The 12,633-nt window shown below is 43.7% G+C and overlaps 2 protein-coding genes across 3 annotated transcripts in view; one reads left to right on the top strand and one right to left on the bottom strand.

The window, feature by feature from the left end:
• Positions 1-14: 14 nt before the first annotated feature.
• Positions 15-12,633, top strand: part of LOC148057091 (uncharacterized) — a 54,718-nt gene continuing 42,099 nt past the window's right edge. The window contains exons 1-2 of the mRNA XM_087745707.1: positions 15-1,230; positions 7,252-7,502. The gene's annotated coding sequence lies outside the window, so the exon portion shown is untranslated. The remainder of the gene's footprint in view (positions 1,231-7,251; positions 7,503-12,633) is intronic.
• On the bottom strand, positions 1,567-8,390 carry LOC104010533 (L-lactate dehydrogenase A chain). Of its 2 annotated transcripts, none has more exons than XM_087745704.1 (8): positions 8,235-8,390; positions 6,496-6,630; positions 5,644-5,761; positions 4,718-4,891; positions 4,068-4,241; positions 3,158-3,275; positions 2,577-2,700; positions 1,567-2,391 (listed from the first exon to the last, which is right to left on the bottom strand). In XM_087745704.1, the coding sequence occupies exons 2-8, from the start codon at positions 6,619-6,621 to the stop codon at positions 2,227-2,229; spliced, it is 999 nt and encodes a 332-aa protein (XP_087601830.1). In that variant the 5' UTR covers positions 6,622-6,630; positions 8,235-8,390; the 3' UTR covers positions 1,567-2,226. The 2 variants fall into 2 exon arrangements, with proteins under 2 accessions (XP_087601830.1, XP_087601831.1); XM_087745705.1 differs by having other exon boundaries at positions 6,496-6,627; positions 8,235-8,377.

Genomic DNA, 12,633 nt, shown 5'->3' with positions numbered 1-12,633 from the left:
AAATTCATGTTTGAGTGTAACTAACCTTTGTTATGACCAATGAAAGCTGGAAACTCAAAATTTCAAGGCCCTGCTGTTTGGCCTAGCTGTTGACATCCAAGGATTGTTTTCTTGAAGTGAGCTTAGTAACCGTTGTATTGACTTGCCTATTCTACCATCAGGTCATGGTGGAGCTTACCTTATGGTGCCTTAAGAAGCCTTGATGTATATTGCATTTTTCCACTAGAAAATGCTAGGAGAAGGAAAGGCTGCTACATGCTACCTGCCAGGCAGAAGACACTACGCACCAGAATGCCCCAGGAAGCCTGGGTTCTGGCTGCGTTAGCTGGGACAGAGCTCGTATCGACAAGCCTGGTGGTTAAGCACTGCGCTGCCTGCAAAAGAGGGTACGTTGTACAGAGCATCTCCCAACCTGGAGTGCTGTAGGGATTCGTGGTGCTGCTCTTGTCGCCCCTCAGCAGCATGCTGCTGTCCTCCTCCATCTGTTTTTGTAGGCTGCCTCAGCAAAGCTAGCTTGAAAACCAAAGATTCTTGGTCTCAGCGCCGTAATCATTATGGCTCAAAACTGAGCGTTTGTCTTGAGGCTTTTCATGTTATCGTTGGACCTGAAGAGATTGGAGTTCATATTAAAAAACTAGGTGAGACTTCATGTGGTAAAAAATTTAAGTAAGTCCTGTGGATCTTCTGAAAGCTTTGAAAATGGCTTCATACATCTTCCTGTCATCTGCATAAAACACTATTGCTACATGCTCTCTTTTTAGGTGCTATTTTGGTCACATGGATATAAGAGAAAGCGTTACAGTAGTTACAAGCTTTTCCTTTGTTACTCAAGTTGCTTCACAAGCACTTTCAGCTTATTCTAGAATACTTTGTTCTGAGGTATCACCAGCTGCAGTCCATATGAAAAATCTGCCCTGGACTTAATCAGGTGATCTGTTTCCATTCTTAAGCTACATGCTGCGTCCTAATGTTAGAAAAAGCTAAGAACAGGGCCTTTCCTTCTTCACTGTAATGAGGTATAATGTTTTAGAATATTAATGACAGAGAAGACAGTTAATTCATCCTTATCTAACTTACTATTGGCTTTAGGAGTAACTTTGGTTATTGTTTCTATACATGGCTGCTATTCCAGAGCAGATGTTTTTCTGTGCTTGGCAGCAAGTTGACTTTCTCTGGATGTCACGTACATGATGGTTAGATTTCTTCCAACGTGCATTTCTGTGCATACAGGTAAGGAAGACGCTTCCTTTGTTGCACTGTTTCTCCCCTCCCCTAACATAATGTCAGTAGAGCCTGTTTCTTTGCATTAAGATGGGAATCAAGTTTAACTTTGAGTATTTAAATACTGCTGGTATTGTTTTGTCATGCGTACCTCGAGGCTATTAGAAAGTTCACTATGTAAATATCTGGAGCCTACAACAGAGTAGCTACACATATGCCAACTCAAACTTCACCTGTGTAATAATGTTATGACTGAAAAAAAATAGAATTGTTTGATTCAGATGGGTGCAAGCGGAGCTGCATTTTGGAGACAAAGCCCTATAAAGAAAAACAAGGAGACAAAAATAACAGTTTGTGGTTTATTTGGTGTTGGAGCTGGTACTACAGTTGGACAGTCACTGTCTTGTTGCATACAGAAACCTAACCATTTTTTAAACATGCTCAGGAGACAAACTTACAACTAGGCTGATAGAGTACACAAAAATAAGGTTCTCTGGAAAAAAAAAAGTATACACAAAAATTCCAAAGCAGTGTTAGGAAAATACATTTGGACCTACCAACAGTGAAATATTTAAGCTATTCAGCTGGCAGAGAAGGTTGGTCAATTGGCTTGACAATCCTTTAACTGCAAGAAAATAGTCTTTGGTTTCACATTGTGTAATAGTTAGTTACTTATTGTTCTGAACCAACATTAGACAAGATGAGGAAAAGGCAAAGGGTTTTCTAGGCAGTGCTGCTTTGAATGCTGGATTTCTGTCACACCACTTCACTGTACAAGACTGACTAGGTTATCTAGCTTTGGCTAAGAACATGGGTGTCTGAACAGGGAAAACCCTAGAATAGTTTCCTAATGCTATCTTTAGGAAACTCATTTGTTCAGATTTGAGCTTTTTGTGTGTTCTAGTTGAGATAGATACACTGAAAGATTTGACCTACTTGGAAAGTGCAACGTAAGACAAACCACTAAACCCGTTAAATTGCAAAGAGGGAACTGCTTGGGCAGATTTAAAACTGTAGTTCCTTCTGGATTCCCCAGAGCGTATCTGCACTCTTCCTTAATTTGTCCTCTTCCTCAGGTTTTAGGATCATCTTCACTACATCAGTGATGCCAGTATTGCCCAGTACACAAGGAACGCTTAGGAAGACATCTTCTTTTATTCCATGCATGCCCTGAAAAGTAGGTAAGGATAGTTAGGCTAGAATTCATGTATGTCTATGTATTTTACAGCATATCCTGTCAGGAAAACTCAACTAAATTTAGTTGGAATTAAACTAGAAAGTTATTGCTGTTCTTCAGAATTCCCAAGGTTTTTAGTTCTCAGTAAGACAAAAGTTAGCAGAAAGGAGCTGCTCACCTTAACAATTGTAGAGATCGGGTGTACTCTTCTCAAATTCTTCATAATGGTTTCAGCTAGATCTGCTACAGAAAGGCCAATAGCCCATGATGTGTACCCCTTCAGTTTGATGACCTCATAGGCGCTGCAGAGACAAAGTTACTCATTAAAAGACAAGTATCATCAACTGAAATATTTAAAGTCTGTAAGAAGGGCTTTTGGAAGTGCCTTAATCAATTTGGAGGCATCAGAAGCTTGACATACTTGCTGACAGGACTGAAGTGAACTCAGCAGTGAAGAATTCTATTTGCATTTTAACACTAGTCCCCTGCAGTTATACTGAAAATTTGGAAGTTAAAGCATGCCCTAATTTGAAGTTCACTAACCATGAAAAATTAACTCTGCCAAATCTACATTACTCTTTAAAATACTATTTCAAGTTCTATTATGTCTGCATCTTGACATTTGTTTTGGGCCACTATGGTATTTATGAAACCAGATATGGATACTGCAGTTCAGAGGTATCAGAGGTACTATAGCTCTTCATCATTTGTTCTCATGTTGGGAAAAAAAAAAAAAAAAGGCAAAAAAACAGTATTTACCTGTCCACCACCTGCTTATGGATCTCCTTCCAGTGCTCCTTGTCTGCATCAGTTCCTAAGTCTGGGTGAAGAGCCTTCAGGGAGACGCCAGCAACATTCACTCCACTCCAGACAGGTACTGAGAGTTGCACATAGATTAATTATCTCACAAGAACACTTAGTTTTGTCCTCCTCAAATTAACAGTTAAGATAAGATCTAGTTGGATTAATCTGCAACAGACATGTCACTACGATTTAGATACGACTTTAAATAAAGTATGACTTACGAGGCCAATCTAAATTGTGGGTTGAGCATATAGACATCTTTCTTTATATGTGATGTCACAATGTTTGACTCTACCTTTATTAAAGCAAAACACCTAGACACTATGAACTAAAATGACAGTAACTATTTTGCAAAGTTTTCTCAAAATAAGAATTTATTCCAAATGAGTCCTCCCAAGTGTCAGGAAGCAGACAGTACTGCTCTGGTGCTGCTAGAGAAAGTAGAGGTTAAGTAAGGAGAAAGTTGCTCTTTCTCCTGTCCTCTAGACTTGCCTCTGCACTTCAATTCCTATATATAGTTCTTGAAGTAATCAAGAGATGCCAGTAAAGACAACTGAGTGACTGCCAGTAGGTCTAGTGCAGATCTTTGAGCGTCCCTTGCAGAGAACTTTACCCTCTTGCTTCTTCGGTTTGCTTTTTTGGAGAGTTATGGGAACAACTTAGCCTAGAAATTTTTAACCTCCTCAGGTTACAGTAATGACCTTTTCCGAGCAGAGTAACTCAGGTCAAATATAGATCATCTAAGGTTGCAGAAGACTTAAAGCAGGACTTGCATTCTTAAGGTGCTGCAGTGCAAAGCTTTTTGAGCAATGTTTTGCTGTAGCTTTTAAGTTCTGCGTAACGGCCAGCCAGATTTCACCCTTACCACTGGAATCTCCATGCTCTCCAACAATCCATCCATGGCAGCTCAGAGGATGGATGCCCAGTCTTTCTCCCATGAGGTGGCGGAAACGGGCGGAGTCCAGATTGCAGCCACTACCAATAACACGGTGCTTAGGAAAGCCACTGATCTTCCAGGCCACATAGGTCAAAATATCCACTGTAAGCAGAACAGGGAGGATAACAAGTGCCATTCATGAGCAGTTTGATAACTAGGATGGTATCTTCCATTCATCTGTAAGGATTTTATCTGCGTGCTAGTTACATGGAATCGAGCATAAAGTAATGCCCAGTGCCAGGCCCTGCAGTGGGCTAACATAATGACTGTTTTAAAGGGAGAATTGAGAGGCTGTTTATGCTACGCATGCAATTATCAGTGTCCATTACTGTGTCCTTGCTAAAGATCACTTAAAGGGCAACTGAAGACCCAAGTTGGAGGCAGCTTGGTTTATTTCTCAGAGGACCACCTTGCTGAGTGTGGAGAGGGAAGATGACACCTCTTGCTATGTGGTTATGTGGCATAAGTATTTTCTAAAAGCCTATGCTTGGTCATATTAGTATGCTAATGCCACCTTACTGAAGAAAACACTATTCTCTAAGCCATAAATCCTCTTGTTAAGGCAACAGAAGACAAACCTGGGTTTGAGACAATAAGCAGCTTGCAGTCAGGACTGTATTTAACAACATTGGGAATGATGAATTTGAAGATATTCACGTTGCGCTGGACCAAGTTAAGGCGGCTCTCTCCTTCTTGCTGACGGGCACCAGCAGTGACGATGACCAGCTTGGAGTGTGCAGTGACACTGTAATCTGCAGACAAAAGGCTGTGTCAAACATGACCTCTTTCTGGACATGGTTCAGAACAGGAGTTCTCAGTTCATTTTAGTATTGATATCTAAAGTTCTCAAGTTTAAGGGTGCTGAATTTTTCCTGGTAATCATTACCCTAGACTATGCTTCTATAGAAAGTTAAGTTTTCTTTTAAAATCATGCTTCATTGCCACAAGTGGCAACTTTAAGGGCATGTCAAAATCTTAACATGGAGAATTGGGCAGTGGTATTACATACTTCTCAGGCACAGGTGGGTATGGGGTAGCTGTCGGGATGGCATCCAGTGCAAGTGCTGTGCAGAAGAGGAAGAAGGCTCTGCCCTCATAATCTACTACCTGTGGACACTGGAGCTGCACATTAACTAAGGTATGAGATGGCTAGCATTTGCCCTAGTCAAGTTGCCACTAAACTTAAAGCTGCAAGACATTTATGGCGAGGGAGTGAGCAGTAACACATGCAGGGGCTAACTAGCTGTGATAAAATTCTCAAAGGTGGAGTACTTAAGAAATTGATTTCTCTATACTGAGTGATGAACTCTACAACAGAGGACGCCTAGTTGGACCAGCCTTAACAAGGTACATGAAACTGAATGTCAGCTGAGCAGAAATGAAGTGAGCTTTCCTCGTAACAATTAGGATGACAGGCTAAGTGCTAAACTTGGATGACCAGCTTGAGATCTGAAGTGGCTATCTCCATTTGGCAGTAACAAGGACGTTAGAGCCAACTACTTGCCTTTGCCAGAGACGATCTTTGGTGTCCTAAGGAAGAGGCTGCCATGCTGGAGATCTAGCATCTCTCCTCTGAGCTTGTCCTCCACAACATCAACAAGGGCAAGTTCATCAGCTAAGTCCTACAAAAGACCAAGATTAAATAGTACGTTTATTGCCTCTTTGAGCAAAGTACCCAATCTATAAACTGTGAAGTTACAATTTTTTTAAAAGCAGTGATCTATTTAAGCAATTTTCCTCAGCTGTATCACTTCACTTGTTCCCAAGCAGAGTACTTTAGTCTCCTGGGATATCCACTTTATTGAGTTAGTTTTGCACTCTTCATATCCATATTCTGTGTAGAATAGTTGTACAATTTAGCATGACAATGATGAAGAATAATTTAATAGCTGTTCTTAACTGTGAACTAGGTTGTTTATGAAAAGCAAGCCTGATGTTAAACACAGCCTTTTCAATATAATAATGCAATGCAGAGGACAAGTCATACAGAGTGTCTAGGACCACTTTTTCCAGTCCACGCTGCAAAGTAGTATTCCATCACACACTCTGCTTCAGACAAAATGATGCCTCAGTTCTTAGAATGCATTCTGGAAGTCAATCAAAGGTAAATGCAGCTCTTAAGTCAAAATGATACACAGAGCATGTTCTGTCTGATACTGGAATAAACTTGGTTTACAAAAACTACAGCTATTTGTTCTCTGTCAATAGCTTGAAGATTGCTGCTTCGTTTCAGGCCCAAAGAAAAGAATGGACAACAAAAAGTTCATCTTATCTAATAAGGGAGATTACTTTTTGGCCCTCTTTTAGGCCTCAGGTAGTCACAACTGTGCTGCTACATCCCAAGCTTGACACTCACCTTCATCAGGATGCTGATAGCACAGGCCATTCCAACTGCACCCACACCAACCACACTGATCTTATTGTGGGCATGAGTCTGCTCCTGTTTGTGGACATTGTGGATGAGCTGATCCTTGAGAGACATGGTGCACTGCTGCAAGGAAAGCAACAGATTATTTCTCTAGGCTTTGGTGCTTTTACTGACACCAGAATATTTGCATCAAGCAAGACAGACTTTATTCCGGGATGGTAAGAAAATGGATATAAATCACATGCCTAAAACATCTGGCAGTACTGCCTGTATGCAGCAAAATGCTTAAAAACTGTATTGGTGACAATGCACTGTTTAAGCTTGCTATAGCTTTCCGTCAAATACAGCCTGAGAGCCATTGAGTATATAGCTGGGTGGCACTCCAGCAGCATTAGCAGAATGTTCTAGATGATCATCCATATTACATTTAGGTAAAGGAAGCCATTTTAGTACTTCCAAGCACAGCATGGTCTGGCAATTTCCATTCTCCTACCTGGAAAAACCGGTATCCTGTGCCCTGAAGCCTTTCCACAGCTGAAGCTGTGCAACACTTCAGTAAGCCCTTCTTAAGCACAGTGTGATCCTCAAAGTCAACTTTATGGATTTGTTTTAAAGTGAAACTGCATAGTTTTGAATTAAGATGTCTAGAGTCGGGTGTTACCATCTCTCCCACCCTCCATTTTTTTAGCTATCAATCAGCTGCATGGCAGCCTGGTTATATGGGTTCTGATCTGACACCCGTAGGTGTACTGAAGTGCCACGATGGTGATGGAGTGCCATGCTTTCACCCCAGGGACCCTGCAGAAGCCGACACCATGCTTTCCCAGGTCACGCTGCACTGGCAGCAGCACAGCTTCTGCCCTGCCTGAAGAGCCCGAGACAGGGGCAGCCTCGCAAATGGATGCGAGCATAGACACAACGTCATTCTAAAGTTAGTGCTGAAGAGGCGGCAACTGGTTCAGAGCAGGAAAGGCCAGGCTGCGTTGGCAGAGCAGGTAAGGACTGTGGGGCTGGGGGGGGACAGGAAGCCAGCAGTGCCCATATTTAGGAACGGTTAACCAAGATACGTCAGTCTTCATTTGCAGAAGTCTCCTGAAGCGTGGCCCAGCAGAGTGCATGCTCTCTCCATGTGCCTAGTTCTCCCTTGGCACTGTAAGAACTTTGATGTGCAGGGCTGGTGAGGAGCACCCACTCAAGCATTTCTCAGTTACACTTAATACTCAATTTTTTTTTGTTTTTAGAGCGTTATTTCCCTGAAAGAAGCAGGTTAGGGGGGGAGCCAGTATCCGAGGCGGTATATTAACACTCTATTTCAAACGCAGCCCTGAGCCCATCCTCGCAGCCCTTTGCAGGCTCGCTCCCAGCACCCTTCCCACCAGGCAGCTCCCTCCTTTTACCGCCGAGTAGAGGAAGCAAGTTAACTCACGCAGGCTAAACGGGGGGGGGGGGGGGGAAGGAAATCACGCCGGTTGCACAAGGCCAACGAGCAGGGCGTGGTGCCTCTCCGCACCGCACCCAACGCGGCGCCGGGCTGAAGTCCAAGGCTGTGGCCGGTAGCTCCTCAGCCGGGGGGGGGGGGTGTCCTCGGTCGAGCGGGCGGCGCCGAGCGGACTACGGTCCGCTCGGCGCCGCCCGCTCGACCGAGGACCCCCACCCCCGGGGGGCTTTCGGCCAGCGGCGCCCGCATCCCCCCTTCCTCCCCAACTCGCGAAGGCGATCGCACCTACCGAGCGTCCTCAACCAAACGCGGCGGCGGCTGCTGTAACGGCGGGGCGGGGAGGCGGTCGCCGCTTTAAGTAGGGGCCGGGCGGCTGACGTGAGGCGGGCGGGCCGCCGCGGTGGAGACGTGCCCGCCGGCACGTCGGGGTGGAGAGGAGGGGGAAGTTGTGGCGGGCCGGTACGGGAGGGGGGTGGTGGTGAGGCGAGGCGGGCGGTGACGTTCGGCCGGTTAACGGCCGCTCTGGAACGTTCAACGGTCGGCACCGTGAGGGAAGCTGAGGCGGGCGAGGAGGCGATCAGCTCTGGAGAGTTAAGGGAGTTAAAGGCGTTCCTGCCCTCGTTTGCCGCCCGGCAGTGCCGCCGCCAGCAGCCAGCCCTCCGCTCCTCCTCACAAGCCCTTTGGGCTTATGGCCGCAGTTCCGGATGGAGCCTCTTGTCTGGTGGCTAGAAACCTGTTTCTAATTTCCATCTAAATCTATACATGTTTGGTTTTTTATTACAGCCGTCCTTCTCTGGCGTTTACTTCCCCTTCCCGTGTATTTACATATCCCATTCCCACTCATTTATTGTTTTGTTAAGTTACATGAGCGAAACCTTTTCAGCCTTGCATGATGCAAGCTGCGCTCTCGTCATTGGGACGTCTTTTCTGCCGGACTCTTCCAGTTTGAATGCTTTCCTCTGGAGAGAGGCTGCCTGTGGAGGACAGCTTGCTCAGCGATGCCTCAAACAGGAGCACTGATGTTCTCCCGTCATGGCTGGAAATTCCATGACTGGACTCGCACTTGTCTTTTTCACAGTCACGCCACGCAGCCAGCTCCCTGTCACCCTGTGGTTGCTTAGTAAAGCCAAGTCCTTCTCCTCTTCACTGATTTCTTGCTAGGATGCTAACAAAGAGCAGAAAAAAAAATATTTTTTTTATTTCCTGGATGCGTGAAGTTTCAATTTTATACTATGCTACAGGGTTGTCCCACAAAACTGGCTTTCAGTAAACCCATGCTACCTTTTATCCTTTTATTCATTGAATTTCATGTTTGTAGTTAAACTTTCCTTCGCAAATTTTCCTGAAGAACTGCACAGACATCAAAAGCACAGGCCCAAAATGCTTCCACCGTGCCTCACTTCTTAAATACTTGCTGTTCTCTAGTCCTGTGATGATGCCTCCAAGTCAGTAAATTTACTTAAAATCTTTGCACCTGGATTTGTGGTTTACTGTGCATTGGGATTCTGGGATTGAGAATGTCTGGTTCCTCCAGTGGGAGCACAGTAGACTCCCTCTGAGTTTTGCTTGCCAGCTGGCTCTGTTCATTTATTATCTTGTATCCATTTCTCTCTTCTACCCCTCCTCTTAGGCATCCTGTCTTTATGCCATGGATTAACATGTCCATCCTTAATGAAAATCGGGGAAGCATGCATTTAATCTTGTGTGAGTAGCTGGGTTACCTTTATTTTCCCATTCTTGTTTTACAGTGATACTTTTTTCTTCCTTTTTAAATTTTTTTTTTAAATTTCTTGTAGCTGTGGTACCTTTGTGATGTTTGTCTTAGTTTCCTTTTGGAATTCTAACTCTAGCTAATTTTTGGCAATATCTATTCATGGCTTCCAGGAGGTACTTGACCCCCTTTTTGAGGTGCTTATCTTGCTATGGCAGAAGGCCTTCCTTACTAATTAACCCTTTTGTCTTCCTCTACCCATACCAGCCTTTCCATCTCTCTTTTGTCTGGGATGTCTTTTCTCTCTTCTAAAGTCATGTTATATAGTTTACCTCTTAATCACTAGAGTTAGCCAATTTACAAATGAGTCAGTTGTCATGGAGGTCCTGATCTCTCTACGACCTCATCCCACTCACAGTGTGTGCAAGCATAAAAATGGCCCTCGGTCATGCTAGACCAGAGCAGATTGTGCGAAGATGGGTATATCTCATCACACCTAAGGCTTGTACTCGCCTACCAAACTCTGCTTTACAACTGAAGGAATTTTCTGCTGCTGTTCACAGCAGAAAAACGCTAATGCCTTGTCACAGACCCTCCCAGTGATAATTCCCTTCTGCTGCAGTGATCTGATGGGAATGGTAGCCCAAAGACTCATAATTTCTTTGACAGTCCATTGGCAAAACAAAAGAAACAAAAAACAGAGGTGAGAAAACATCTATAAAATGCTTGAAACAGAATAAGGAGATTTCATTAAACAAGCCAGAAAAATACAAAATTTTGGTTCTTATTATAAAGACCAGCACTTGTACCAAAGGAGGTTAAATATAATGACCTATCGGTTGCAAAACTAGATGTGCTTTGTTCCTTGCGGCTGCTTGAGGAATGAGTGATGCTCGTGAGATGTGTCATGTCAGAGGAGACTGGTAGCTAAGGAAGGGAAAGTGCGAGTAGATGCTGAGTAGGCCTAATGCCGCATGAGTGCAGAATAAAAGGAAACCGTATAACGTAGTTCTGTCGTTCTGCATTATGCTGGGTTCACTGAGCACCTTGTTCTATCAGAAGGCTCAAGGGTGGATTAGGAAGTTTAGTTCTGCATCCCAGGAATCAGTGGCTTTATATGAATGGGACTAAACATCTCATCCAGAGTTTGGGTGCCAGACATCTGGCAGGACAGAAAATGAACATTTCACAGGAATGAAGATGAAGAAGAAATATTTCTCCCTATACAAATTTTTACTTCTGAAGAGTTTAAATGTAAGATCAGAGGCTTCTAAGACAAGACTGGCTGGACAGATTAATGAGCATTTTAAAAATATGTAACTAATGTAGAGCAGGTGGTATTTTACTACCGTCATGGTGAGACTAAGGCTCCTAAGAGAAGAATGTTGGTATTATAAAATTGTTCTTATCCTATGGCTCCAGCAAAATAAAATTGGACATGTTTTTCAGGGTGTAAGTTCCAATAAAATCTTCACTTGCTTGTGTTTGTGTTGCTCGTTACTGAGAACGCAACCGAGACCAAATCTCTCTTATTTATAACATAGGGCATCAGGTCGTCCTTAGCTCTGGTATTCAGATACCAGAGGTCCTACCTTTAGTAGAGCAGGCCAAAGCAAGCTAACCAGGATGTTTCAAAACCATCCTGGTCCCAACATGTCCTCGATGATAAGCAGATCAGAAGACTTATTTTGTTAAAAAATAATGTCAGCTTTTAATATGCCAGTGTTAATTCACCTGGGTTACAAAACTGAGAAGAAGGTTGCGACTGCTGAATTTTTCCTTTTGTGTGCCCTTTGTGATCTTAGTAGCAGCAGTAGATGCTCAGGAGGAAAGCAGTCATCTGGCATGATTGACATGGATTTTCTGCCTCAGGGAGCTTCAATCAGAGAAGGCTCAGAACAACACAAACAGAACGGGGTGAGCAAATTAAGGGCATTTTTCTTGCACTTGGAAGATGGAGGCCAGGTCGGGTTTGATCTCTTTTAAGTGATTGACTTTGATTGTAGGGACGGGGCTGAGTTTCCTCACTTGTGTACATAAGGAGTTTTACTCTTCCTGTTCTTTTTCTGCTTCTGCCTTTCACCGCAGTAGCAGGAGGTGGTGTTGATAGACCGATGGGAATGTTAGAAATGTGACAGGGTCTCTCCAGGGAAGCTTGGCCCTTCCTCAGCCTGCTTGCCCTCTTTTCCATATTAGCTTTCACAGATTAAACCTGAAAAATAAAGCAATAGAAGTTGCTGAATGTGGAAACATTTATATTTTTATTCTAAGAGTTACAAGCGGAGCCTTTCCACTGGTCTCAGGTGGCATTTGATCAGGCTTTGGTTGATAACAGAAGGAAACAATGTCACATTCTTATTAAACAATGTGTTTGTCTTTAAACTATGAGATACCGATTAAACCTTTATCACAAAAATAAAGTCCAGAGACAGTTACACGAGGTGAGTTCAATGTGTGCGTCTCGCTGTTTTCAATAAAACACAAGTGTTAGTAAATTTCTCTCCATTTTGCTAATATGCAAGAGGTTCTACATGGTGATATTTAATTTCTACACTTGCCATTTGCTCAGGTCCTGGCTCATGACAGACTAAGTCAAATCTGATGGTGCTGCTGGGGTGAATAATGACACCAAACCATGACCTGCACATATTTGCTGTATGAGCTACAGCTCAGCTAGGAGGTTAGCAGTAACCCAAAGCCACCGTTGATGCTGACCGGCCCTGGAAAGGTCAGTGGAATCTCTCTGCTCTACCTGAGATTTGAGGGCTAATTTGCCCCTAAAAATCCTGTGTTATTCCCAGCGTGATCAGTCCTGCTTTTGCTCTGACATCATCAAGGGCTTTGCTTTCATATGATGTCAGTGTGTGAGGGAAAGACCTGGCACTAGACATAGCTACATCATGTTCCAGTCCTGTCTTTCCCTTTGATTTATTCTGAGGCCTGAACAACCTCCTCCAGCTTTACTGGCTTCATTTCT

This window comes from Nipponia nippon, unplaced genomic scaffold (assembly GCF_047370975.1).
Source record: "Nipponia nippon isolate SJK-2023a ecotype South Korea unplaced genomic scaffold, ASM4737097v1 scaffold_10, whole genome shotgun sequence".
Classification (NCBI taxonomy): Eukaryota; Metazoa; Chordata; class Aves; order Pelecaniformes; family Threskiornithidae; genus Nipponia; species Nipponia nippon.
This window is presented reverse-complemented; position numbering and strand designations above follow the sequence as displayed.